Raw genomic sequence first — 25,574 nt, 5'->3', positions numbered from 1 at the left:
GGGTCTTCATAAGCTGTAGTGAAGAATTTGGATTTATTCTAAGTGTGAGTGGAGGCTAGTCAAGGGTTTAGAGCCCTTTAAAAATGGTGTGATCTGATTTGTGTTTTTAAAACATTCATAGAAGAATGGATTGGAGGACACAAGAGTTGACCAGGGAGAGCAGTTAGGAGGCTACTACCATAGTCCATTGACAGGTTTGGACTAAGGCTAGCAGGAAGGAAAGAAATGGATGAATTTGACTGAAGTTTTGTAAATTGAGCTGACCAGTTTTTCTGATACATTGGGTGTATAGGATGAGGAGAAGGAAAATCTCAAGGACCAGCCCCTGTTTTTTTCTTTGAACACCTCTACGCATGGTGGTGCGATTTACTAACAGGACAAGACTGCCGGGAGAACAGATTTGGGGGATATAGGCCAAAAAAATTCCTTTATGGGCACATTAAGCCTGATAGTCCTATTAGATATACAAATAGAGATATCCATTGAGCAGATTCAAGTGCAAGTTTGGAATGCAAGGGACTGGCCAGGAGTGGAGATATCAACTTGGAATTCTGGTCCAGGTCGTGACCTGGAGAGAATCATCTAGGAATTTCTACGAACATAGGGAAGGGACCAGGAGCCAAATACTTAAAAGATGAAGAGAGACATGACTAAAGAAGACTAAGAAGGAATGGCCATTGAGGCAAAGATAAGCCAAGAAAGAGTGGGTCGTGATGTCAAAAGAGAAAGGCTCAGCTGTGTGGAACGATGCTGAGAAGCTGAGTAACATGAAGCTGAAGAAGAGCCCAGTAGATGTGGCAACATGGAGAACAGTCGGTGACAATAGAAGGAGAAATCTACATGGAGTCAGTGTTAGGAGGAGGAATCAGGACACACTTCTATTCAGGATTTAAAAAGGAAATAAAACTAAAAACTGAAAACTCTGTTCTTGAAACAATTTGGAAATATCAGGAAAATTTAAACCCAAATCATGTCACTTAATCATCTTATTAAATAAAAATAAATGCTTTGTTTGACCAGGCACATCCTTAAGTGTAATTTAAAAATCCAATTTAGAAACTGAAACTCAAAGTTAATGGGCTTTTTCTTTCCAGTGCCAGGGCCATATGACTCCTTCTGCATAGATTCCTTTCTTTGTGCTAAACCCATATTCAGAAACTAAATGTTTGAATTTGGGCCAATCTCCCAAGAAAGAGAACAGGCATAAGTTCAGAGAGAGGCTTCCATGCCCCTTACATGTCTGTTGGGCTAGAGGGAGATGTTGGTTTGGAGTGCTTTATATGTCTGTATTGTTCTTAATTTATTTTACAGTTGATATAAATGTTTACAAAGCAAAGAAATTGCTTTTTAAAATATAATTTCATTGTGCTTACAAGCAATATTAAAAAAACCTAATAAAACAGCCTTTCCTTAACTCAACAACAGTTTAGGTAATGGCATTGTTTTTTTTTTAAATCCTTACATATTTATTCAATGACACTCTTTTATTAATGTAGTTTTTTTAACTTATTCTTTTAAGTCAATGAACATGTGTTTAAATTAATTTAAATATTTCTTCAAGTTGCTAAAGAGCTAACTACTGCATTTAATGAATGAGGTTCTAAAAAAACACCCTGAAAGAACGTTTTCATGATGAGGAAACAATATTTGACAGCATGTAATTTTTCAGTCAGTCACTGGAAACCAAATTCAGGTTGATGGTTTTATAGTATAAAATATTTCTTTGAAAAAAAATCTGAACTTTAAAGCTGCTTCACAGCAGACCGACATTTAAAATTTCATGTTCCTGAATTTTTTTTAAAGAAAGGTACAGAATTCTAAACATAAGAAACCTGTGACTTCATTTGGTAGGCTTTGAAGGTGCTTTATTAAACAAATCCTTATTGAAAAGCTAGTGATTCAAAAAGTAAGATTTGACATTTAAGTTGAAAAGATGGATTGAAAGAAATAAATGAATCACCATATGAGCTTTAATTTCTGATGGATTATCAGAGTAGGTAATTTATTTCCATTCACTAAGCAGAAATGAAAATCAAAATGCAACAATCAGGAAAAATAATAAGGATTTTTTCCTTTGACCTTTCTTCAATGGTTTTGAATTCCTGCCTGATTTATTTTCATGTAGTTTTTGCATTTTTTAACTCTTGACAGACTACCACTACCACAAACCAAGAGTTTTCCTAACCTAAATTAAATTAGCAAAGTATAAAACTCTTACATTTTAATTTTCTCACTTAAAAACAAATACTTTATTGACTTTCATTTTATACGTCTAATTCTATTTCTAACATTAAAGGAGCTGGTAACTATTGCTAATATTGAGAAATTAAACTAAAATTCTTGTTAGAAGCTAGCCATAGTACAACATTTCAAAGAACACAAGGTACCTGTTATGCATTAAGCAAAAACCACAATATGAGTGAGTCTGTACAGTGATGAACTGGGTCACAATTTGATTTTTGTATATAATCTGCTTGTCCACAGACTACTGGCAGGTGATAGGCATCAATTTAAAATTAAGTACTTTATATAAAAGTTAAAGTGTAGCTTTTTTGTAGGCGTATTCCATCCTTAGAAGCCTGTACTTAATTACATATATATGTAAATACATATACATGCATATATATAATTATTCATATACATGTACATGTACATATGTTTAATATCTATGTAATATATTTATTTTAGTCCTTTTATTTAATCTCTATTGCACTTGATGTTTTTCTAGTTGAAAAGCTCTTCTTTCTTGAATCTTTTTTCGTCAGTTTTAGTGATACTCTGGCAACACTTAAACATTTTTAGCAGTTTGGGTTTGGTTTTTTTTATATATATATTGTTGGTTTCGGTCAAAACCATGAGTTCTTCCTTTTTCTTGCAGATTGAGCCTTTTTTTGTGAGTGTGGCACTTTATGACCTCAGAGATAGCAGGAAGATTTCTGCCGACTTTCACGTGGATCTCAACCACACTGCTGTCCGGCAGATGCTCTCAGGGGCTTCCTTGGCTTTGGAAAATGGAAACAGCGAGACGGTCACGCCACGACAATCAGAAGAACCTCACGTCAAGGGATTTCCGGAGGAATGGCTGAAATTTCCAAAGCAGGTTGCACTTTTGTTTACTCATGATGCGACGGAAAATGCTGTTTTATTGTTCTTACCAATACACAACATAAGATGAGCAATTTCCCAAATAAAAATTTCCTTAAAGCTGTTCTTTAAAAAAAAAAAAAAAAAAGAGGAATTCTGTAAATGTCTTCAGTGTGCTTTCGTCGATGTTTATCAGCTTTGTAATCCTACCTTTTTCCTTTGTCCATAGGCTATATTTTCTGTAAGCAACCCACATTCTGAAATTGTTTTGGTGGCCAAAATCGAAAAAGTACTGATGGGAAACATCTCAAGTGGTGCTGAACCTTATATTAAGAATCCGGACTCCAACAAGGTAATACATAAGCTTTTTCCTGCATAATTTCAGTTGCTTTCAGGAAATAAAATCACATTGCCTTGCTGAATTATCACGTTTGAAACATATAGGTCTCGAAATATTTACTCATTAGTGAAATGAATATCCATCAGGAAAATTTTAAAGTATATATTCTAAGTTTGTGTTTATTTGACCCAGCAATTTCTGACTTTTGATCCTCTGTTAGTAGAAATAAATGTAAATGTGGATAAAGTTTTAACCCCAAGGATCAAAGTGTTAACAATAATAAAAAGTTAGGATTAATTTGACTAAAAACAAGTGAATACAGTTTATTAAGACTTAAGTCATGCTGATGGTGAACTAAATGAAAAAGTAAGATAGATAATTGAATATCAAATTGTAATAACACCTAAGTGAAGAAAGAAAGATTAAAGGAAATACCTAAAGTTCTTTGAATGGTGGAACTATCGGAAAATTTTTCTTTTTTTTCTATTATTTATTTTATGTAATAATCAAATGTTACTATTTAATAGAAAATAAATATATTTTCTACACAAAGGAAAGATATTGGGAAAATACTGTCTAACAATTGAATTTGAGCATGTGTGACAGTTTGGGGTAGTGTTTCACAAAGTTACCAGAGTCAAGGTCTGGCAAACTACAATGCATGGGTCAAATCCAGCCTGCTGCCTGTTTTTGTAAATAAAGTTTTATTGAAACACAGTCATATTCATTTATGGAGTGTCTATGGCTGCTTTCTTGCTATAGCAGCAGACTTAAGAAGTTGTGACAGAGAGCACATTGCCCACAAAGCCCAGTATATTTACTGTGTGACCCTTTACAGAACAGTTTTGCTGACCTCTGCCATAATGAGTTAAAGGAAATATAGGACAGTCTATGAATGTAAATTTGATAACATTTTCCATTCGATATTTTAAGGTCTTTGAAACCAGAAATAAAGGGGAAAAAGTTAGTATTCCAAAACAAGGGTATTTTCTGCATATAAAATTTCTAAACTAAAAAGAAAGCAAAATGTTCTACAGTAGTTTGAACACAGGTGAATCTGTGGGCCAGGAAGGCAGAATTCCACTGAGATTCAATATAAGACAACATGGAAAAGCATTTATTATTATTTTACATAGACGGTTTGTAACATGATATTCTAAACAATATTTTTGTTTATTTTTTTCCTTAGTATGCACAAAAGTTCCTCAAATCCAACAGGCAGTTCTGCAGCAAGTTGGGCAAATACCGCATGCCATTTGCATGGGCAGTGAGGTAGGTTGACAACTGCAACCAACAGAATAGAAATGCATTTGTAGTCTGCATTGGAAGCTTCTGTTTTGAGCACCTCTGTGTTTCCTTTTATTTTTAATATACGAACACCTAGTGTTGGTATATTAAGGCTAATGTATTCTTCTTTGTAAACACCTTGAGCTCCCCAGAAATGTGTGTGTTACAAGACAGTTTAGCAAGACAGCTCATTATAGACTGGAGCCATGATTTGTGTACGGTGTGTGCATGACCAGGTGTGCGGTGGGTTCTTGGTAGGATCGCATCAAAGTCATAACTTGTTTATTATGTATGTTTGGTTTGTCAAACACTTGATATTACATCAGTCTTGAGAGTTTGATACGCATAAAATTCAGATGGACGCACTATGATTTCTTATGCAGCTGCATGTTTTCATCCGTATGTAGAGCACAGGTCTATATATGGATGTCTAAATGAAGGCATCAAATTGTCATTTAAATTCTCTTTGATTTTGGTACTGATTAGCATAGCCAAGTTTATCAGTGCCAGTTGATTCTCTGACAGAAATGCTGAGTTATGTGGACACTGATGGTGGAATTGTCCTCCTAGAAATATAACCTCTGCATAAAGAACAAAAATTGCTTTTTGGATCTGCTCAAACATCAATTATTATTATCCTCCTCAGTCTGTTCCCATCTTGATAGTATAAGAATTTCTTCCAGGAGGAAGAGCCTGGCATAGACATGGGGGGGGGGTGGGGGGGAATCAGCAATGTACAAATTGAATGAACCAAAAAAAGATTAATTCATGCCCCAAAATGAGACAACCCACTAAGTATTCATTTGAATGTTGGTAACATTGTCCCAATGGCAGTAATTTTAAATCCAGAAGGAAGAGCAAACCTGTCAGTTGTGCCATGTTTAGGTCTCACAGTTCACAGTGATGAGTCTAACGGCAGTCAACACACCAGTATTTGTTATCATTTTGAGGTTTTGCTAAAAGTTGGGGACAGGAACACACAGGGAATGTAGAAGCCTCCAGGATAGACTCACGCAGTGCCCAGGAATAATTTGCCGCAGTCAGCCCTGTAGTAAGGGAGAAGAAGACCAGGCCCAGCAGTCTCACAGACATGGTCTGAATCAGGCCACTGCCTACAGATAGTAACTTTGGGCAAGTTTCCCCTTCAGTGCTCAGGGTCCCCATCTACAGCATGAAGCTGACAAGCCCTGCCTCGGGGACATTAAGTACAATCTTGCAATCTCAGGTGCAAAAGCACTTGGCATAAAGTAGATCACAGATATCACTTTATCTCCCCTTTCTCTGTCTCCTACTGGGACAATTAACCCAGAATATTCTGCATGAAAAAGATGTTAGTGAGATAGACTGAACCCCTTATGATGAATTTAATGGTTTTTATTTTTCATAAGTTTCCAGACAAAGGAGAGCTAGTTATAATTCGCCGGTCAAACTTTTTTATATTGATCATTCTCAGTTCCCACAAGAAAATCGATTAGGGCAAGTAGAAGTAAGATATCCCGTGGCAAAAGTGAAATATTCCAATATAGCAAAATTGCAATGGTAAACATATTTTCTCTTTAAGCATCCAGCGTTGTTCTGAGGTTTTAGAAACAGGCGTTTTAGAGCCAGACCTGAGTTTGAAATCTCAACTCTGTTTACTAGACAAGTAAACTTAGGCAAGTACTTATAGTCTGTCTTTATCTCAGTTTTTTTTTTAATAAACAGAAAAGGAATAATAGTACCAAATTTACTGTTGCAGCAATTAATGAGCACTGATGTTTACCCAATAAAAGATATAGTCATTATTAGAAATCATTAGTCTAATATGACTATTATTAAGTCATCTGTGGAGATCATGTTCACTCCTTTCTAGTAAACTTAGGGAATTGAAGGACAATGTGAGGGAAATAAGTAAAAAATAATGATTTCATTATTAGAAATCATTAGTCTAATATGACTATTATTAAATCATCTGTGGAGATCATGTTCACTCCTTTCTAGTAAACTTAGGGAATTGAAGGACAATGTGAGGGAAATAAGTAAAAGAATTGCCCATTAGAGAGAAGAAGTAGCAATCCTGTTTTGAAGTTGTCTAGTAAAATATGTAGGAAGAAAGACAGATGGAGTTTTTAGGAAGGCTGACAACATTACCAACTAATAAAGTAATTATGTCTAGGACAGGAAAAGCCACCAAAACCACAAGCTCATGCTACAGTCTTGCCCGATTAGTGGTTTGGTTGTAGGTTAGGAAACAGCATACACCTCCAATTTGTGTATGTAAATATGATTTAGATTTACATAAACATTTCTAGCAACTGAGAAAAATATAAATAGTTAGCCAAACAGTTCTAAAGACTTTATGTGAGACCACTTCTATTATGTAACCACAAAAATACGCGCAAGATACAACCAAAGAAGATTTGAGTTTCCCCTTCACAATGTGGACAGTGCTTCAAAAAAGTGTTGACTCAATCAGAGGGTGGCTCTATTCATATTATTTTGACATAAGCTACCTTCCTGACGTATTTCAATACCCTGTCGATACTGCTAATTCTCTGGCTACTGTTCCTCTCTATTACATTTTCTAGATTGCAGTTTTTGTGACAATATAGCTTTGAGTGTACTCTAAAACACTTTAGCCTTAAAATCGACTGCCACTTTTGAAAAGCATAGAATTGACAATTTGGCTTATGACCATATTTTTACCCAGATCCAAGCATCCCACCCACTGCAACACAGATGCTCATCATATCACTATGAACATTTTATCCGAAATTAATTTGGTACATGTTCTTATTTCTGACACCAGCTGTGGTGCCATTTTGTAGCAAAAAAAAAAGGAGAAAAAGGAAAGAAATATATACTTGGAGTAGGTTAAGAGAACACATTCAGATGGCAATATAGGGTGTTTTACGCTTGTTGATTCAGGAGAAAGTCAACCCTTACAAACGTATCATGTTAAATGAAACTCTCTCCATGCATATCACCCCCCGAATCGCATGTGCCAAAATCCATGCCAACACTCTTTTTGATTTATTTTACTCTGTCTCATGAGACATTCAAAATGAACTAGCACACAACACCGGAGTTTCTTTAAAACTGAATGAAACTAAAATAGAAATTTCCTTCTCATGTCTATACATTTATAGAAAGTGCGCAGGGCAACAGCAACATCCCCATCAAATGGTCTTCCAAACACTGGATCCTTCCAGAGACGGAAGCTCAAGTGCATCCCACGGTGGTTCCTTCTGACTTTTTGTAGCTCTAATAATTAGACCTTATTATATTATATACTTCTAACCTTACTATATTATATACTTCACTTTTGTTTTTAAACTTGTATTTATTTTAAATGTGTTTTTCCAGGACCCATCAGCTCCAAGTCAAGTAGTTGTTTCAATCTAGTTGTGGAGGGCGCTGCTCACAGTGGCCCATGTGGGGATCGAACTGGCAACCTTGTTGTTAAGAGTACCGTGCTCTACCCAGCTGAGCCAACCGGCCACCCCCAGATAATTCACTTTTTAAAAATATTTTTAAACTACCTGACAATCACTTTTAGGTTTTGTTTTCCATAGCCACAAACTAGATGCCCAGTTCTTTCTCTGCATCATGGCTATTCATGCTGCTTATGAATGAAACTCTCAGGAACACCTAAGCTTCTTTTCCTTTAGGCTAAACACCACATTTCCTTCAGTCATACCCCAAATATCATGATTTTGAGACCCTCACCATATACTGATCATTGCTCAACTGTGACAGTCAGAACTAGGCATGGTGTCCCAGCCACCCTGGAACCATCTGTGTAGATGCGTCAGCTCTGGGTTCCCTTGCCAGTTAGCTATTTATCGAGCAAGGACAAAGTAGATGGCACTGGCAGCGGTACTTCATGGTACCATGCTTGTCATTCTCTTCACAACATGTCCACTGTAAGCGAGCTATTTCCAGGATAGAGCTGTGGATAAGAGCAAAGACGAGGTATACAACTCATGTCTGTCGATATATTTGAAGTGACTGGTTAATTAAGAAAACTACTGTTCACGCTCAGTTAACTTCCTCCCACATTGGGAAATACATCATATTTTCTTCCACATGTCCTGTACTCGAATAAAAGCCCTGCATAATATATAAATAAAACCAATCTTCAAGTTAAATATTTTGATTCTGCTTCCCCAGTGTTATTTGATAGGGGACATTTTCCCCCTCACTTAGTACTTAACAGAGAAAAATGAGAAGAAAGATTGACAGAGTCTAAAAATATCATTCTGATAAATTCTTAGTGCGTTCTCTATATGAGTTCACATTAAAACTCTATGATCAGATATCCATTTAAATGGCCATTTCAGACTGTGTATTGAAATATTTGCTTAATTTAAAGAGTAATAAAATAGTCTAGTTGAGCTCCTTAAGTTAGAAGAAATAAAAATTCAGCATTTCTCTAACATTAAAGAAAAATCAATTACACATGGATCTAATTTTCTTTCATAAGCACAGACTTTGATGAATTATGTGGAAGAACAATGGACATTAAGCATACTATGCATACCAGCTTGCCAGCAAGTATGGCCTAACCTTACTATATTATTTGGACGAAAACAAGTTATTTATTTTAACTAAATCTATCTAGTTCCAATGAAATAGATTGAGGTAGAAAATAAATGCCCTAGGTTCATGGCATTCTCTTTATTAATACAAAATTCTGACTCAAGTGTTCTCCATTGTATATTTGTCTCTGTCCTAAAATTTGGGACTTGAGCTCATTTATCTCCATGAAAATGTTTCAGGAGTCAGACCCTCTACACCTACATACACAATCTTACCCCTTTTCCACTAGTAAATTCTACTGGCACCACCCAAACTAAGTGGCCCCGGCTTCCTCAGAAAATAATGAAAAAGGCACAACATATGTCCCTTCCTTTCCACTCCCCTAATACTCCAAGATTCTGGTGCGTTACTCAATTATAAATAAATGTAGTTATAATATGGGCTGCAGTCACTTTAAATACCAAGTTGAAAATAAGAGGTTAAAGATAACAAATATAGTGTGTAAATGTAACTTCTGTTTAAGAAGCTTTCTTATCTTTTTATTTCGTAAGTTTATTTATAATGGAAGTTTCTAATTGAATCATTCTAACCACCTTTAAAACACAACTCCGTAAACAATATCCAAACACCAACCTGAATAAATATTATTTTCTTTCAGATCAGTATTTAAGGACAACCAGGGAAATGTGGACAGAGACTCAAGATTTTCACCATTATACAGACAAGAAAGCAGCAAGATTTCAACCGAGGACCAACTTAAAATAGTGTCAGATTATAGAAGGTAAGATTTTTTGGATGCTCTTGAAATTAACATAAATCAACTACATTGCTACTTTTATTATTTGTGCATAAACAATACTTGATTATCTGATTCTCAAATGTCCAAATTCCTCCAGAAAGCAGATGTTCGGCAGATGACTTTGCGTATGCCCAAATGACACTGACAAGAGTAAACCTGCCAGAATTACATAGCAGTGTGAAACACTAAACTATGTCAGTTATCTATTGCTATGTAACAAATCACCCCAAAACTTAGTGGTTTTAAATAACAGCATCACTTATTTTACTCTTCAGTCCATAATTGAAGCACAGATAGATAAGGAGAGCTTGTCTCTTCTGCACGTGGCCTCAGCTGGGAGAGGTCAACTGGAGCCAGAGGACTCACTTTCAAGATGGCTCATTTAATGACTGCCAAGTTGAGTGGGAGCTCAACTGGGGCTGTGGGCTAGAAACTGGTTCTTCTCCATGGACTCTCTCCATGAGATACTATGGTTTTCTCATGGCTGGGTTCTAAGAGTAAGTGTCCCAAGGATCAGACAATGATCACTGCCAGTTTCTTAACACGGGGTCTGAGAAAGTGCCACAGTGCCATTTCTACCATGACATGCACATACTGTCAAGCTGTCACAGAGCCTAGATTAAAAGGAAGGGGTCATAGACACCTCAAAATAGGAAGAGTGTTGAGGAATTTTAGAACTATGTGTTGAAACTCCACAGAACAATTAATTGCTGTGAATACAATAATTCATAATATTTTTGTCATTCTAATGCTCTTGGAGGGAATGGTGGAAGCTAGTGCTAAAAACTGAAAAATACAAAAGCTACATTTTAAAAATGAATCACCGTACATTCATTATCTGATGATGATAAGATCTTTCATGACAAGCAACTTATCTTAAACTGTTAGTCCCTTAATGCACACAGGATTCTTATACCCTTTGCCCCCTTCTGGGATGTTAATGCTATGCCTTTCCCATTTAAGAATCAGCAGTCTCTTATCAATTAATTTTGTTTATCCAAAACAAAAATAATATATTACAATGAAACAAACATGATTAATACTTTCTGTATTGTCAATAGTAGATATGTTTCTATTTAACTATAAGGTATGTTTTCCCAATGTTTTTGTTGTTGTTGTTGTTCCGGAAAAAATTATAAATCTTAGGAAGCAAAATCAAGGTAAGAAGTAAAATCTTGGAGGAGGCCCTGAACAAGTGTTACTTTTATGTGGTCCTACAAGACCACTCCTTACATGGGGAGACCCTCCTCTTGACTTCCTCAAACGTCCTAGTCAGAGCACCCACCATATCCTTCCCCAAGGCCACTGCAACTACTGAGTGTATAAAATATTAAAAGTTGGAATGCTGAGAAAGGAATGGTCAAAAGGTTTGGGCGTAATTTGATATAAACAGGAGAAGACCATTCTCTCACAAAACCCATGTTATCAGTGTATAGCAAAGAAAGTTATCACTAGGGCAGTTAGAGGGCATCTAGAATATTCAATGCCATATTGATGAGACATTAAATTATTTCATAGATGCTTCATACCTTATAACATTTATTCTCAGTATTGTGCTGATAAATGTTTGCCAACTGACCCTCTAAGGGAAAAAAAAAAAATTATGTGTTCTGATGGCCAATTTCTATGGTGTAAATTCTCCTACCATGGCTGATTTCAAGCTATCAATGGGGCTTCACCAAATATGGAGATGGGAAGAAGTGTGCGCACCTTTATATAACATTCCCACCACACAGGCTAAATGTAAATAACCTCAAGAGCATGGATAATCTTACCATGCAGTGAAATAATTAGTAAGTGATGAATTTTGAGTAGTACTTATTTATCAAAGCTCAGAATTACAGTTGACTGTTCTTTTCCTCGACAACTAGAATAATTCAGTGTGTGTGTGTGTGTGTGTGTGTGTGTGTGTGTGTGCTGGCATACTTTCACAGGGCTGACAGAGTAAGCAAAATGCAGATCATCCCCGGAAGCCTTGATATTGCTGTTGACAACATTCCTTTGGAGCATCCAAGTATGATAATGATGTCACGGTTTGCTTGTAGAGTTTTGAATATTTAGTGTTTGGTTTTTTTGTTGTTGTTTTTTTTTTGGGGGGGGCGGGTTGTCCATTGGTTGGTTGGTTGGTTGGTTGGTTGGTTGGATAGTTGCTTGGTTACAAAGGTTTGGGGTTTTTTTTCAAAGTTTGAGATAAATGGAATTCATTATCCTATAGAAATTTGGGGGTTCTGATTTCTTCATTAAGATTATAAGTATTGTAGGATAGGAATTATTTTTACACCAACCTAATATATTCAGGGTAACCTAATATTTATTTGGTATGCACCATGTACCCAACAAAGTGTTAAATTATATTATTTAATACTCAAAAACCTGAAGGATTGCAAATGAGGAAAGTTGAATTCAGGTAGATTGATAAACCAATAACCCATAATAGAGGAATTTATATCCTGTGCAGTTCCTCTGACTCAGAATATAGGGGTGGTTCTGCCACACTGTGCTGCCAACGGGTTACTCTGAACACAATGCTATAGCCACCCAAGTGGCCATGCAGTAATTAAAACTGGAATATTTTTAGACTGCTATTACACAGAAAGTATATATCTTTTTCAGACTATGATCAAAAGTCCCATTTATGTCAATGGAAATTTGAATTTCAGGAGGAGCTTTTACTAACTTTAAATAAGAGTTTCAGAATTTATTTCTTAAGTGGTGAGATTGGTTTATTTATTTATCTATTTATTTTTGTTACTTCTGATTATGCCTTTTAGTGACTTTCTCAGTGATGCAAAGAATGAATACAGGCATCCTAAAATGAACTACAAACAGGGATAAGATTTTTACCATAGGATATTTGGATTACCGTTAGCACTATTAAGTTTTTTATTCTTAAATTTTTCCACAAATCATTTTAATATGAAATAAAATGAGGATTCTAAGTTAAGCCATGGCTCCAAATCACTTTTAAATTGATTGGTGAGAAAGAGCAGAGGATAAACTAAGCCATTTCCTCTCCCTGATGCAGGATGTGGCTTTCATTACCTATGGAAAAGAAAATAACAGAAGGGAAAGCTGAAACATTCTCTTTGCAAGGACTGTAGGACATTAGGGAAGTATGAACAAATGATAAAAATATTATCATTGATTTTCAAAAAAAAGAAAACGAAAAACTGTAATCGGATTTCCAAGCATAGTTAGCTAATCATTTTGCTTTGTTGAGCACAGGAAGATTCCAGATGGGGTAAAGAAAGGCAGAAGGCCTTGCTATCTTTCAGTAACACAACTATAGTGCCCAAACTAGTAACAAAAGTTTTGATTTATAAATTCTTAAGGATCGTTTTCTTTTTCCCCCTCAAGCTGTTCCTACCAGGCTAGATATTAAAAGTTTGTAAAACCTGAAGAGAAAAATGAACTAAATTATATCGCATAATGTCGAGAGTGCCTGTGTTGTGAAATCATTCCATAGGGAAAAATTACTATTAATCCGTACTGTCAGTAGTAGACCCATTGGACAGTTTGATTCTGCCATAGATCAATAACTGTATTCTTTTTATAGTGTTATAGTAAAGATCAGTGAGTTAGTCTTTATAATCCCAAGTTAGTATGCTCAAACGATCATTAGCTAAAATTTACTTTTTATATCAAGCTTCATACCAAAAGAAAATAGTTATAAATCCATCCAAGTGATCTACCAGTTTTTGAGACATCAGTTTGGATGTTACATACAGAGCTTGATTATCTATTGTGCCTACCTCCTACAGATTGTTCATACTTGCATGACTTAACAGAGATTGGTATGAAAGTATGGAGTTTCTATTTTGAGTGGATTCATTTTAACATCTATTAAGTATTCTTCACGTAAAAACAATCATATTAAATGACAAACTCTTATTTTCTGATTTTTAAAGACTGTGTAACATCGTCCTTTATCCCTGTCAAGCCTTTCAATGTGACGGCTCAACCAGAACCCACAGTGGAGGTGGAAGAATTTGTTTACGACTCAACAAAGTATTGCCGTCCTTACAGAGTGTACAAAAATCAAATTTACGTTTACCCCAAGCACCTCAAGTATGATAGCCAGAAATGTTTCAACAAGGTATATGTTTCTGCATTGTCATCCTCTCTCTCCACCCTATTTATATCACATTAAGATGGTTTCTTGAAAGTTCAGATACAAATTACTATCGTTCAACACTTTGGAAAAGAAAACCATTTGAAGAAAATGCTTAATAAGGGACAGTGATGAGTTTCCCCTTAAAAATGTTTAAGGATGCACAATTATGTAATATATTAATAACCTTTCTGAAATCAGCCCTCAATAGTTTGTCCTAGACATTTTTTAGTTTTTTAAGATCCCCTGAAAATAGCATACCTGCCCTGTTTCAATATGAGTTTTTTCTTTCCTTTTAAATAATCTGTCCAAATCCTTCCGCTATTTCTGAGTGGATAATGTCACAAGAAAGTATTGGGTATGCTACATTTTTCAGATTTAGTGAGAAGCTACTTTTTTCAGGCACTTGGGTTGTTTTCTGGTGTTATACAACAGGCAATTATAATTTCCATTTTCCTTTACCATAATTTCAGGCACGAAATATAACCGTGTGCGTTGAATTCAAAAATTCTGATGAAGAAGGTGCTAAGCCCGTGAAGGTAAGCCAAGGTCGCACGGGGACATAGCACAAAGGGGGCAGACAGGGGCACAGGTTCATTCCACCACTGAGGAGCTTTGGATTTGAGTATGCTTGAAAGAGGAGCAGCTCAATACATTTGTTTTAGATTTCCTAAAATGTACCCGACTTAATAGCCATCATTATTAACTAGATCTATTAGAAATGCCAATCTTGAGGCTTTGCTTAGCTTTTCATGATTTGGAAAAAAGGAAAGCATTCTACTGTGAAACAAATGCAAAAAAGAAAAAATCCCCTCTGGAAGACCTTGCCCTTTCCAAAGATTAACTGAGCGTGCTTGATTTAAAATGCCGCATCCCAGCCCACCTCCGTGTGGCCCGTGGAGTACCACTGCTGCAGACCGGCCTCACGACTAATGCAGTGGGCCCGTGGGATGCTGATGCCCATGGAAGATGCGAATGGCCAGCTGACCGAGGAGCTGGGAAATGGCTCTGGGAAGTCTGTCCCGGTTTTTGATCATATAATTTAATAAAATTGAGGTTTGTATGAATTGTGCTGTTTTTTTAACCTATAGAGTTTCAACTGGACGACACTTTTCAGAGTTCACATTTGATATATGCTGTTTTTATTTGAGGGGCTTCAAACAACATAAAATAACCTATAAAAATAGAGAAGAAAATTATTTTTTTAGTGGGCCAGCGGCCAGATCTTCCCAGTTTTGGTGCATCAGAGGAATGAGATATAAAGGACAAAATGAATCTCTAACCCCCACAATTAGCTGAGATAATCTCTTAAAGCACTCTGCCAGGTTCCAATTGTGTTCTCTGTGGTAAGGTTGGTAGCGTTAGTCAGAACAGTAATCAATTTGAGTGATTGACTGAATCAAGCAGCAGAGAAAGAGTTCTTTAAAATACTCATCAGCATCCCTAAGTTCCAAGTTCTACAATAGCATTAGCATCAGAAGAGAAAAAAATAAAGGGAAATGGAACAAACAGGTAGACAAAGGTGGTGACCAGATGGCAAACACACCAGGCCTGTTAGAGCAGTGTTCGTGCAGAAAATTCTAGGAAAGAAGAAGAATCGCAAGTGTGTGGGTCCCCGTTTCATTGCAGTCTAAAGCATCACACAGATACAGCAGACGCCAGAAGACGGATCCTGGGCTTTGGGCGAAGGAAGCTTGTGAACTGCATGTGACTGGAAAGTGCCATATCACACCTCCTGGCCTGATTAGGGACTGGGTAGAATCGTAATTTAATATAGTGGAGCCTGAAACCAGCCCTATCCTGCCAGCTCAGCATACTTGGTTGGGAGCTGGTGTGTCTGGGACCGGGGTCCAACCAAGCCATGTGGTCACCCAACTGATTGCCTGAAACTCTGGACCAGAGCTGGCTTCCACAGGCCCCTTCAAGAGGTCACCTGTAAGAATCGGAATGGAACAAATTAGATCTTATCTCCTCAACCAAAAGTTAGGGCGTGAACTAATTCGGGTCTTCGGTGTTGATGTACTAGCTACACAGTGAATTAAAGCCTTCAATTTTGTCTTCAGAAGCACCTTGTTTTATAATAAACACAAGGCAGCATGTCAAAGAAGTTCAAGGTTAATTAGATATCAGCTATGCCTGGCAGGTTATCACAAAATTCCTCTTTGTCCCAGGATTGGTAACTGAAAAGTCGTGGCCTTTTTTTGCTCAAGGTTAATTTCAGACACTCGTAATAATTCAACTCATAACTTTTTAAACAGTGTATTTATGGAAAACCTGGAGGGCCCCTCTTCACCTCAGCTGCCTACACTGCAGTTCTGCACCATTCCCAGAATCCAGATTTCTCCGACGAGGTAAGGGCCAGGCTTCCACTACCCCCAGCAGCTTCTAAAAAGATGGGTGAGTGGGCCAGGTAACACACAATGATAAACACTCACTCTAGACCACACCTCAGACTAAGGACATGCCTTGGCAGATGTTTACTTAACCAACACTAGACGCTACGTTGACAGTTGCTTCAGAAGTATGTTGCGAATTCAAATAGTTCTGCACAGAGCTGCCTTTTAAAAATGTGATTTTGTTGTTGTCGTTATTATCATTCTTTTCAAGTGAGACTAATTTTGGTTTCTTTTATTTCTCTGGTTAATAGAATAAAGATTATGGTAGATAGCTTTTACCACTCAGTAGCAGCATTTCATGTCACAATGGAAAGAACAAAGGAATAGAGAGTATGAGCCAACACTACTGCTTACAACCTGTGTAAACTTGAGTGAGCTTGGACCCCCTCATCTCTAAACGTGGCGTGGAGCAAGACCTGTCCTGGCCAACTCTCAGACTCTCTTATTACGTGCCAGGCACTGTACATATATGCATCAGCTCACTTAATCCCCACAAGGTCTCTAAAGAAACAGAGCCAGCAGGGAAGATGATAGATAGGTAGACAGATGGATAGACAGATGGATGGATGGATGGATAGATAGATAGATAGATAGATAGATAGATAGATAGATAGATAGATAGATAGATAGATGATAGATAGATAGATAGATAGATAGATAGATAGATAGATAGATAGATAGATAATAAGGTATTGATTCACATCATTATGGAGGCTGAGAAGTCCCACAATCTGCCATCTGCAAGTTGGAGACTCAGGAATGCCGGTGGTGCAGTTTGGAAGGCTGAGAGCCAGAGAGCCCGAGTTATAGATTCCAGCCCAGGTCCAAAGTCCTGAGAACCGGGACCACGAAGGGTGGGAGAAGATCAATATTCCATGTCAGGCAGTGAAGCAGAGAGGGATTCAACCTCTCTCTGCTTTTTCATTCTATTCAGTTCCTCCACAAATTGGGCGATGCCCACCCACGTTGGGAGGGCCATCTGCTTTGCTAAGTCCATCAATTCAAATGCTGTTCTCTTGTGGAAACACCCTCACAGACACACCCAGAAATAATGTTTCACCAGCTGCCTGGGCATGCTGTGGCCCCAGTCAAGCTGACACATAAAATTACCATCACACCTTCCTATTCTATGGATAAGAACAGGGACTCCGAGAGTTATGTAACTCTACGAAGGGTGCATAACTGATAAGTGATAATCAGAAGTCACACTAGGCCATGTGACTGCAAAGCCTGAAGCTTCACCACCCTGCTGTAACACATAGAAAAAACCTCACTGGGTCAGTGGTAACATACTATACACACTCACAAACAAACACGTTTCGGGGATTGCATTTCATTTCTAGCCATGAAGCAAAGGTCTGATTAAGGCAACCTGCTGGTATGATGGCTGAGATTTAAAAATCACATCCTTTGCATTAATTTTCTATTACTGCTATAAGAAGTTACCACAATTTAGTGGTTTAAACAATACACATTCATTATTTTACAGTTCTGGAGGTCAGAACTGTGCAATGGGTCTCACGGGGCTGAAATGAAGGTGTCAGCAGCCCCACGTTCCTTCTGGGAGCTGTAAGGGAGAATCCTTGCCTTCCCTTGTCCAGCTTCTAGAGGCGGCCGACAGTCACGGACATGTGACCCTTCTACCAGTTTCATCACTGTGACCTCTGCTTTCTTCCTCAGGTTGCCTCTGACTCTGAGCCTCCTGCATTTCTCTGATAAGGACCTCTAATTACATTGGGCCCACTGGCTAATCCAGTATAGTCTCCCCATTTCAAGATCCTTAACTTAGTCCTATCTGCACAATCCATTTTAACCATGTAACGTAACATGTTCACAGATTCTGGGGATTAAGATACAAAGGACATCTTTGTGGGGCTATTATTCTGCCCACCCCACCTTGTTACACATCAGTCATTTTAAAACTAATTAAAAGAACACCAATGAACCACAAACCTGCCTAACTTTATCTCCTTCCTCCATATCCATTTAATGCTCTTTTTTTTCCCCATAAATTCAGGACAGAAGGCAAAAAACATTAAGGGAAAGTGCTATAGCCACATTCTAGGATATTTACTGTATCAGTTGACCTCTTGGCAAAGTCCATTTGAAAAGTGCATGCTCTATAGCCATGTAAGATTAAAAAGAAAGGAAAAGAAGGGAAGGGAAGGGAAGGGAAGGGAAGGGAGAGGGAGAGGGAGAGGGAGAGGGAGAGGGAGAGGGAGAGGGAGAGGGAGAGGGAGAGGGAGAGGGAGAGGGAGAGGGAGAGGGAGAGGGAGAGGGAGAGGGAGAGGGAGAGGGAGAGGGAGAGGGAGAGGGAGAGGGAGAGGGAGAGGGGAGGGGGAGGGGAGGGCAGGGGAGGGGAGGGGAGAGGAGAGGAGAGGAGAGGAAAAGAGGGAAGGGAAAGGAAGGGGGAAAAAAGGAAAGAAGAAAAGAAAGAAAAAGAAAAAAGGATTTCTCACTGTTAACTCTGGCTTTAATCTCTCTCACTCTCATGTGCTTCCCACAATCCTTGTAAAAGCCACACGCTTGTTCACAGTAGAACATGTAGTAATGAACAGCCTGGTGAACTTTGCAGTGTAGACTCAAAACTAAGGCTTTATTTCCTTCCTTATTATTGCAAAAAGTGATTGCATTAATTGCAAAAGCATAAATAGAAATTCTTCCAAGGCACAGCGATAATGTGAATATTTGCAGTATTTGTTAAATGAAGAATATTTGCATTAGTATTTAGTCAATTTTTGAGTACTTGTTGCATTCCCATGTACTCTTTATGTTGGATAAAAAAAGAAAATTTCATTCTACTGCGCTGTTAATCATTGTATATTTTCAACTGTATATGGGCTTTTTTTTTTTAACACCAGGTTAGCATGATGTATATAAACAATATGTTAGCCTGCAAAGCATTCTAGTTCAGGACTTCTCAAACTTGCTCAGGCTTCAGAATCACCTGGAAGGCTTGTTACAGCACAGATTACTGGAAGCCACCCCAGGTTTTTGGATTCTGTATGTCTGGGCCTGTGAATTTGCATTTCTAACAAGTTTCCAGGTGATGCTAATGCTACTGTTCCAGGGACAACACTTTGCAAATCGATGTACTAAAATCCTTTCCTGAAAAGGTGAAAATAAATTAGCCAAAGAGATGTACAGAGAGTCTAATAATTAAGCTGGTTGATAATTTGCCTGGCTCTCTATCACCTCAGTATTTGATTTGACTGTTCTGGAAGCTAGGTAGTTGTTGATATTGAATGGAATGCAGCTTACTTGCCCAGGACCCTGGGATTCCAGTGTGAAGTGGTCAGAAGACATGGGTCCTTGTCCTGAAAGATCCTATCACTGACTAGACCATAATCTTGGTGACTCCTGCCTCTGTATGACCCTATTTCCTTCACAAGACTATTGGGGGAATTAAATGACTACGTATGTCATAGAGGTTTGGGAACTGTAAGACCAGAAAATGTAGAAGGTTTTAAAACACCTCTTTCCAGGAACATGGAATATGCTCCTCATTAAGTATATTATTAACCCCTATCAATTGTGTTTTATGTTTATTCAGAATCATTATTCATGTAGCTACAGCATGACCTCTTCACAAAATGATTCATTACTTATTTACCACAATACATATATTTTTATACAGTGTATACTATATTTTGTGTGTGTTATTTTTTTAAAAGGAATGAATTCCATGCTTAAGGTACATCATTTACTACTGGCATGTTTCTCAGCAATGTACCTATGAACTGTCTGGGGATCTTATTAAAATGCAGATTCTGATTCCATATGAATGGGGGGAGTGTCGAAGATTCTGCATTTCTAATGAGCTCCCAAGTGATGCTCATGCAACAGGTCCACGCACATCCTTTGGGAAACAAAGACTCATTGTTCACTCAGTGTAGGTCCCTTGATGACGAGTCCTCAGTCTGTGCCCGTTTACAGTCTACAGTTGTGTGTGTGTGTGTGTGTGTGTGTGTGTGTGTTTAATCCACACTATAAAAGCATAAATTATTATCTAATCAGACATTCTAGGTATTCTAACTTATGATTATACACCCCAATAAAGAAGTAAAAATATCAACCTGTTAACACAGTACTGCTAGCAGGATGGATATTTACTGAGAGTTAAATCAGTATTTCTAACACTATTAAACATGGACCTGGATTTCAGTTAAAGAATTTTTAGAAGGCAAAGGTGCCTATGCTTTCTCTTGCCTTGACCCTGGAAAAATGATTTTAATCTCAGTCGAGCTCTCATCTCCTTTTTTGCAGGTGAAAATTGAGCTACCCACACAACTCCACGAGAAACACCATGTTCTATTCTCTTTTTATCATGTCACTTGCGACATCAATGCGAAAGCTAATGCCAAAAAGAAGGAGGCTCTGGAAACGTCCGGTACGACAGGAAGCACTCTGACATACCTTTACATGTCATCGGTTTGACTTGAACTGGAGAGTATTTTAAAAACTCTGATTTATGAAATTTTTAGTGAAGTATTGTATTCGTAAATGATAAGTCGCTTTATTTTTACTCCTCACTGTGGAGGTTTGTGCTCAAAACTTTTCTCTTTGTTGTTCTTTTGCACAGTTGGATATGCTTGGCTCCCTCTGATGAACCGTGATCAGATAGCTTCTCAAGAGTATAATATCCCAATAGCTACAAGCCTGCCTCCTAATTATTTAAGCTTTCAAGACTCTGCAAGTGGGAAGGTATTGAATGATGTATAATTTAAGAGAAAAAAATACGTGGGCTAAATGGCGTGAGGTTATCTTCTTTCTGCTGTTTAAACTAACCCGCCAAAGTGTATGCATCCATTATAGTCATGAGTCAAATGCACCTACAACATTTCAAATATCTTGGTTACTTTATGGCCAAGAGAAATGGACTATTAAGAATGGTCCCCTGATACTATATTGGTCCACTTACCAATGTCACCTAATGTATTTGCGTCTTTTATTTTCCATCTTTGTAATCATGGAAGATTAATGGAGCAGGACGGCAAATTAACATAAACTAAATAACCAGTTTATTTGCTTTCTCTCAAATTGCCATGGTGACAGCAACAAACTTTTTTTTTGCAGCATGGTGGGAGTGACATTAAATGGGTTGATGGAGGCAAACCACTTTTCAAAGTATCGACATTTGTTGTATCAACAGTGAATACTCAGGTGAGCATGTTTTTTCGGAAATGTCAGCATCTTCATAAACACATAGAATCAGGTGTCTCCTATCTTTATGGGAGGAGACTCAGGGTGTCAGAAGAGCAGGTGATTGAAAAGGAAGAATATTTGCAGCATAATTCTGTGCCTTTCCCAGGAGAAGTAGAATATACTAACCCATAAAAGCCCAAACACCATAAAACTGCAGACCCAAATACCAGAAGTGTACTTAGCTGGATGACACTCTCCTTGGAAGATGGCTTTGCTTGCACTGACAACACCCAAGTGTTAAAACCGTGAAATGTTCAAAATAAAGAATGGGAAGGCCATGAAGTCAGCAGAACTGCATTTGAGAGCTGCCTTGGCCAATTTCTGACTCAGTGACCTTGGACTAGTCACTTTACTGCAGTTCTTATTTCCCCATCAGAACAATGATAACAATAAAATCTCTCTGCCTAAGGTGTGGTGAGGCTTAAAATGAGAAACTGCATGTGAAAATATCTCATGAAGTGCAAAATGCAGTACAAATCTAATTATTATCATTAGCGTATACTCACCCCTTCTGTTGCAAGGCAGCTTGGTCTATCTACCACAATGTGAGAACGTCCGTGGCACCAATTACAAACTGCAGAGCAAATTACTACAAGTACATAGAATATGTCTTTCTCCTTTATTAAATTCCATGTGTATCTGCTTTTCGATTTTTGCTTCATGCTGCTTTATCTCTGGCATATACTTGGGTGCTAAGAAAAATGAAATACTGCAGGCACCATACGTATACTGGAATGAAATATCTCTCAGTAACCTCTGGTGTCTCAAGCCAAATTTAATCCTCTTTCCAGATCTTATACCCATGACTCTTTAAACCCGTCTTTTCTCTGATGCTGTCAGCCCTGGTTGAGTCCCACAGAACAGTCATGCTCCACCAAACCCTGCTTTTCTGTGTCTCAGAATGTCCTGAGTTCTCTTTCTCACACTTCCAGTTGTGTGTTAAGGAACATGTAAGAAAAATTGGTAGAAGTCTTGGAAGAAGCAGGAGTAAGAAGATGAAAGAAGGCAATTTAAAAAAAAAATGGTACAGAGCTAAGGGAAGTAACTCTCCAGCCATTGTCATGTGGCCACAAAGGAAAACAAACCCATGAGAATCACATAAGAAAGAGACTCTGTGCCAGAATTTCTGGTGTAAATGAAGCCCTGTCACTCTGAGTCCTTCACAGAAATGCTTACCTCCCAGCACCATGATTGTTAGACAGTTTATGTGTCATCAGAAATAAACACATTTGCTTTTTTTTCTTTTTGGCTGTTTCAGGATCCATATGTGAACGCATTTTTCCGTCAGTGCCAAAAAAGAGAGAAAGATATGTCTCAGTCACCTACCTCGAATTTCATCCGCTCTTGCAAGGTAATGTGACATGCAAAGAGTTTCAGTGGTGGACAAAAGAAACCTCTATAATTTCCATTGAATAGCAAATTAAGTGGTAATTATCACTGAAGATTTTTATATGCCTTGTCAACTCAGAGATTAAAAGATTTTATTTCACAATTCCTTAATATTTTGTTGATTAGAAAATAAGCAAAGATTGGTGTTTCCCAAACAAAAATCATTGAAAATCAAAAACAATTGGTTTTACATTACTTAATTAAATATAGTGTCCTTGCTACAATTCCATTATGCCTATGCCATGGTAAATGTGATCAAAAAATAAAGCCAGATAAAGGGGAGCTAAAGTATTCACGTTCAAGTTCTGAAAAACATCAGCAGAATGTGCTTCAAATTTAATCAGTGTTGTTGTTTTTTTTTCTTTTTTCTTCCTGTCCTTTTACTACAGAACTTACTGAATGTGGAAAAGATTCATGCAATCATGAGTTTTCTGCCTATAATCTTGAATCAGCTCTTCAAGGTTTTGGTACAGAATGAGGAAGATGAAATAAGTACAACTGTGACCAGGTATCCCTTAGGAGAAGAGATTTTTATCGTCTGTGGTTTCGCACAACTTTGATTAAAACTGGGTGGCCACCTAATTGTATATGCTTACATTTCGTTCGACCGCATGTCTCAAATTTAAGTATTTCTCACTCTTGACTTCTTACCATCTAATCATCTATTATTATCATTCAAGTATAGTTTTAGACCTCTTGACATTTTCTTTTTGTTTTCGAATTAAAATTTTTATTTTGAGAGGATTATAGATTCACATGCACTCGTAAGAAATAATGCATAGAGATCCCATTTTTCCCTTATCCATTTTACCGCAATGGCAACATCTTGCAAAACTGTAGTGTAATAAAGGGCATTCCCAGGATATTGACATATAGAGAATCATACGGTATGACACTATCACTTTATATCATAATTCTCTGGCGATTCATCCATGTTGTTGTATATACCCATAGTTCATTTATTGTTATTTGAGTAGTATTCCATACCACAGGATGTTTAACAATTGACCTGTTGAATTAATCTGGGTTGCTTCCAGTTTTTGGTAGACTTTGGGTAAACATAAGCTTTCATTTCTCTGAGTTAAATGTCCATTGCAGTTGCTGGGTCATAGGAGAGTTGCATGTGTAGTTTTTAAGAAAAAGCCAAATTGTTTTCCAGAGTGGCTGTTCCATTTCACACCCCCATTAGATCATTTTCTTTTTCTAAATACTCACTTTTTCTCCAACTGTTCTCACCTTAAGTTTGTCTATACTACATTTTTCCAGCATTATTAATCTGTCCAGTGACTGGCGGCCACAATTTCCTCTTAATAGAGATAGTGTTTTGAATTGATTATTGAATCATATATTCCTAAAGTTCATTTGTTTTAAAAATATTAGTCACAATGTTCTAGGGAAAAAATTACGCTTGACATTGAAATGTGTCCAGTACCTTCCTATCTCACAGGCATATTATTAGCCTCTTTCAGAATGAGAGTCTTTAGGCTCATTTTTAAAGTAGAGCCATGAAGCTTTGGAAGATTGATGTATCTCTCACAGTTCTACAATCAGCCAGTTCTACACCCAGATTAAAAGTCCCCAGTTATGTCTTTAACGGGTGCTCTTTTCAGCATGAGTATATGGGTCTGTGTTGAAAGACTCCTAAATATTTCAGCTGATAGAGCTGTTGAAATTCTGAGCTATTCCAAAGCACTACAGCCATGAAGCAACTGGAAGTATTCATGTGGAAAAAAAAAATCAACCTGTACCACCAGTGCTATAGAAACCCTATCCCAGCTAAGAGCTAAGGAGGGGTGGGGGTGGAGGGGAAATGACAGCATCTTAACCTAATTACTTTTTCCAAAAGCCTATATGTATAATGCCTCTAGGTTGGAAGGGAAGCCCTTCTAAAATGGAATATGATAATTAATTTGAGGTTAAAGGTCTTAAGTCTTAATCAGGTACTAAAAATGATCCTTTTTCCAAGAAGATAATGTCAGCAGCAAACATGCAGACCATAATAGCACGTTCAACTTGGGCAAAAAAAAAGTCTCCAGTGTGATATTGCATCCATAAGACATTACTTATATGTTAATGTTTAGAGATTTCAAGATTAGAAATGGCTAACAAGTAATATAGATATTAAATACCCAGTAGTGGGGGATGAGAAGGACCAAGGGGTGTCTGAAATTGATTGATTCATTCATTCATTAACTATTAAGTACCCAGTTTACAAGCACTCCAATGACAAACCAAATGGTATTTTACTGCCTTCTCCAGAAAGGCCACTGAACAGCTTTGTTTTTCCAGGGTTCTGACTGACATTGTGGCCAAGTGCCACGAGGAGCAGCTGGACCACTTTGTCCAGTCATACATTAAGGTATGAAATCACCACTTGGGCACTGGTCATATGCCCTTGTACTGTGTGGCTTGTCTCATTTCCTGTCTACAATAAGTGGGAAG

The 25,574-nt window shown here is 37.5% G+C and overlaps 1 protein-coding gene across 10 annotated transcripts in view; it reads left to right on the top strand.

The window, feature by feature from the left end:
* The window catches only part of DOCK10 (dedicator of cytokinesis 10), a 236,420-nt gene that overhangs the window by 158,452 nt on the left and 52,394 nt on the right, over positions 1-25,574 (top strand). For all 10 annotated transcript variants that reach the window (XM_074314112.2, XM_019736633.3, XM_019736627.3 and 7 more), the window contains exons 12-25: positions 2,879-3,100; positions 3,314-3,436; positions 4,614-4,696; positions 9,891-10,013; positions 11,966-12,045; positions 13,940-14,127; positions 14,616-14,681; positions 16,401-16,493; positions 20,805-20,928; positions 21,121-21,242; positions 21,615-21,701; positions 23,002-23,094; positions 23,522-23,640; positions 25,422-25,491. In XM_074314112.2, the coding sequence (XP_074170213.2) occupies positions 2,879-3,100; positions 3,314-3,436; positions 4,614-4,696; positions 9,891-10,013; positions 11,966-12,045; positions 13,940-14,127; positions 14,616-14,681; positions 16,401-16,493; positions 20,805-20,928; positions 21,121-21,242; positions 21,615-21,701; positions 23,002-23,094; positions 23,522-23,640; positions 25,422-25,491 (1,593 nt within the window). The remainder of the gene's footprint in view (positions 1-2,878; positions 3,101-3,313; positions 3,437-4,613; positions 4,697-9,890; positions 10,014-11,965; positions 12,046-13,939; positions 14,128-14,615; positions 14,682-16,400; positions 16,494-20,804; positions 20,929-21,120; positions 21,243-21,614; positions 21,702-23,001; positions 23,095-23,521; positions 23,641-25,421; positions 25,492-25,574) is intronic.

This window comes from Rhinolophus sinicus, chromosome 17 (genome assembly GCF_057876585.1).
Source record: "Rhinolophus sinicus isolate RSI-liver-muscle chromosome 17, RSI-T2T, whole genome shotgun sequence".
NCBI classification, from domain to species: domain Eukaryota; kingdom Metazoa; phylum Chordata; class Mammalia; order Chiroptera; family Rhinolophidae; genus Rhinolophus; species Rhinolophus sinicus.
The sequence above is the reverse complement of the archived record's forward strand: the minus strand, read 5'-3'. Positions and strand labels throughout refer to the sequence as shown.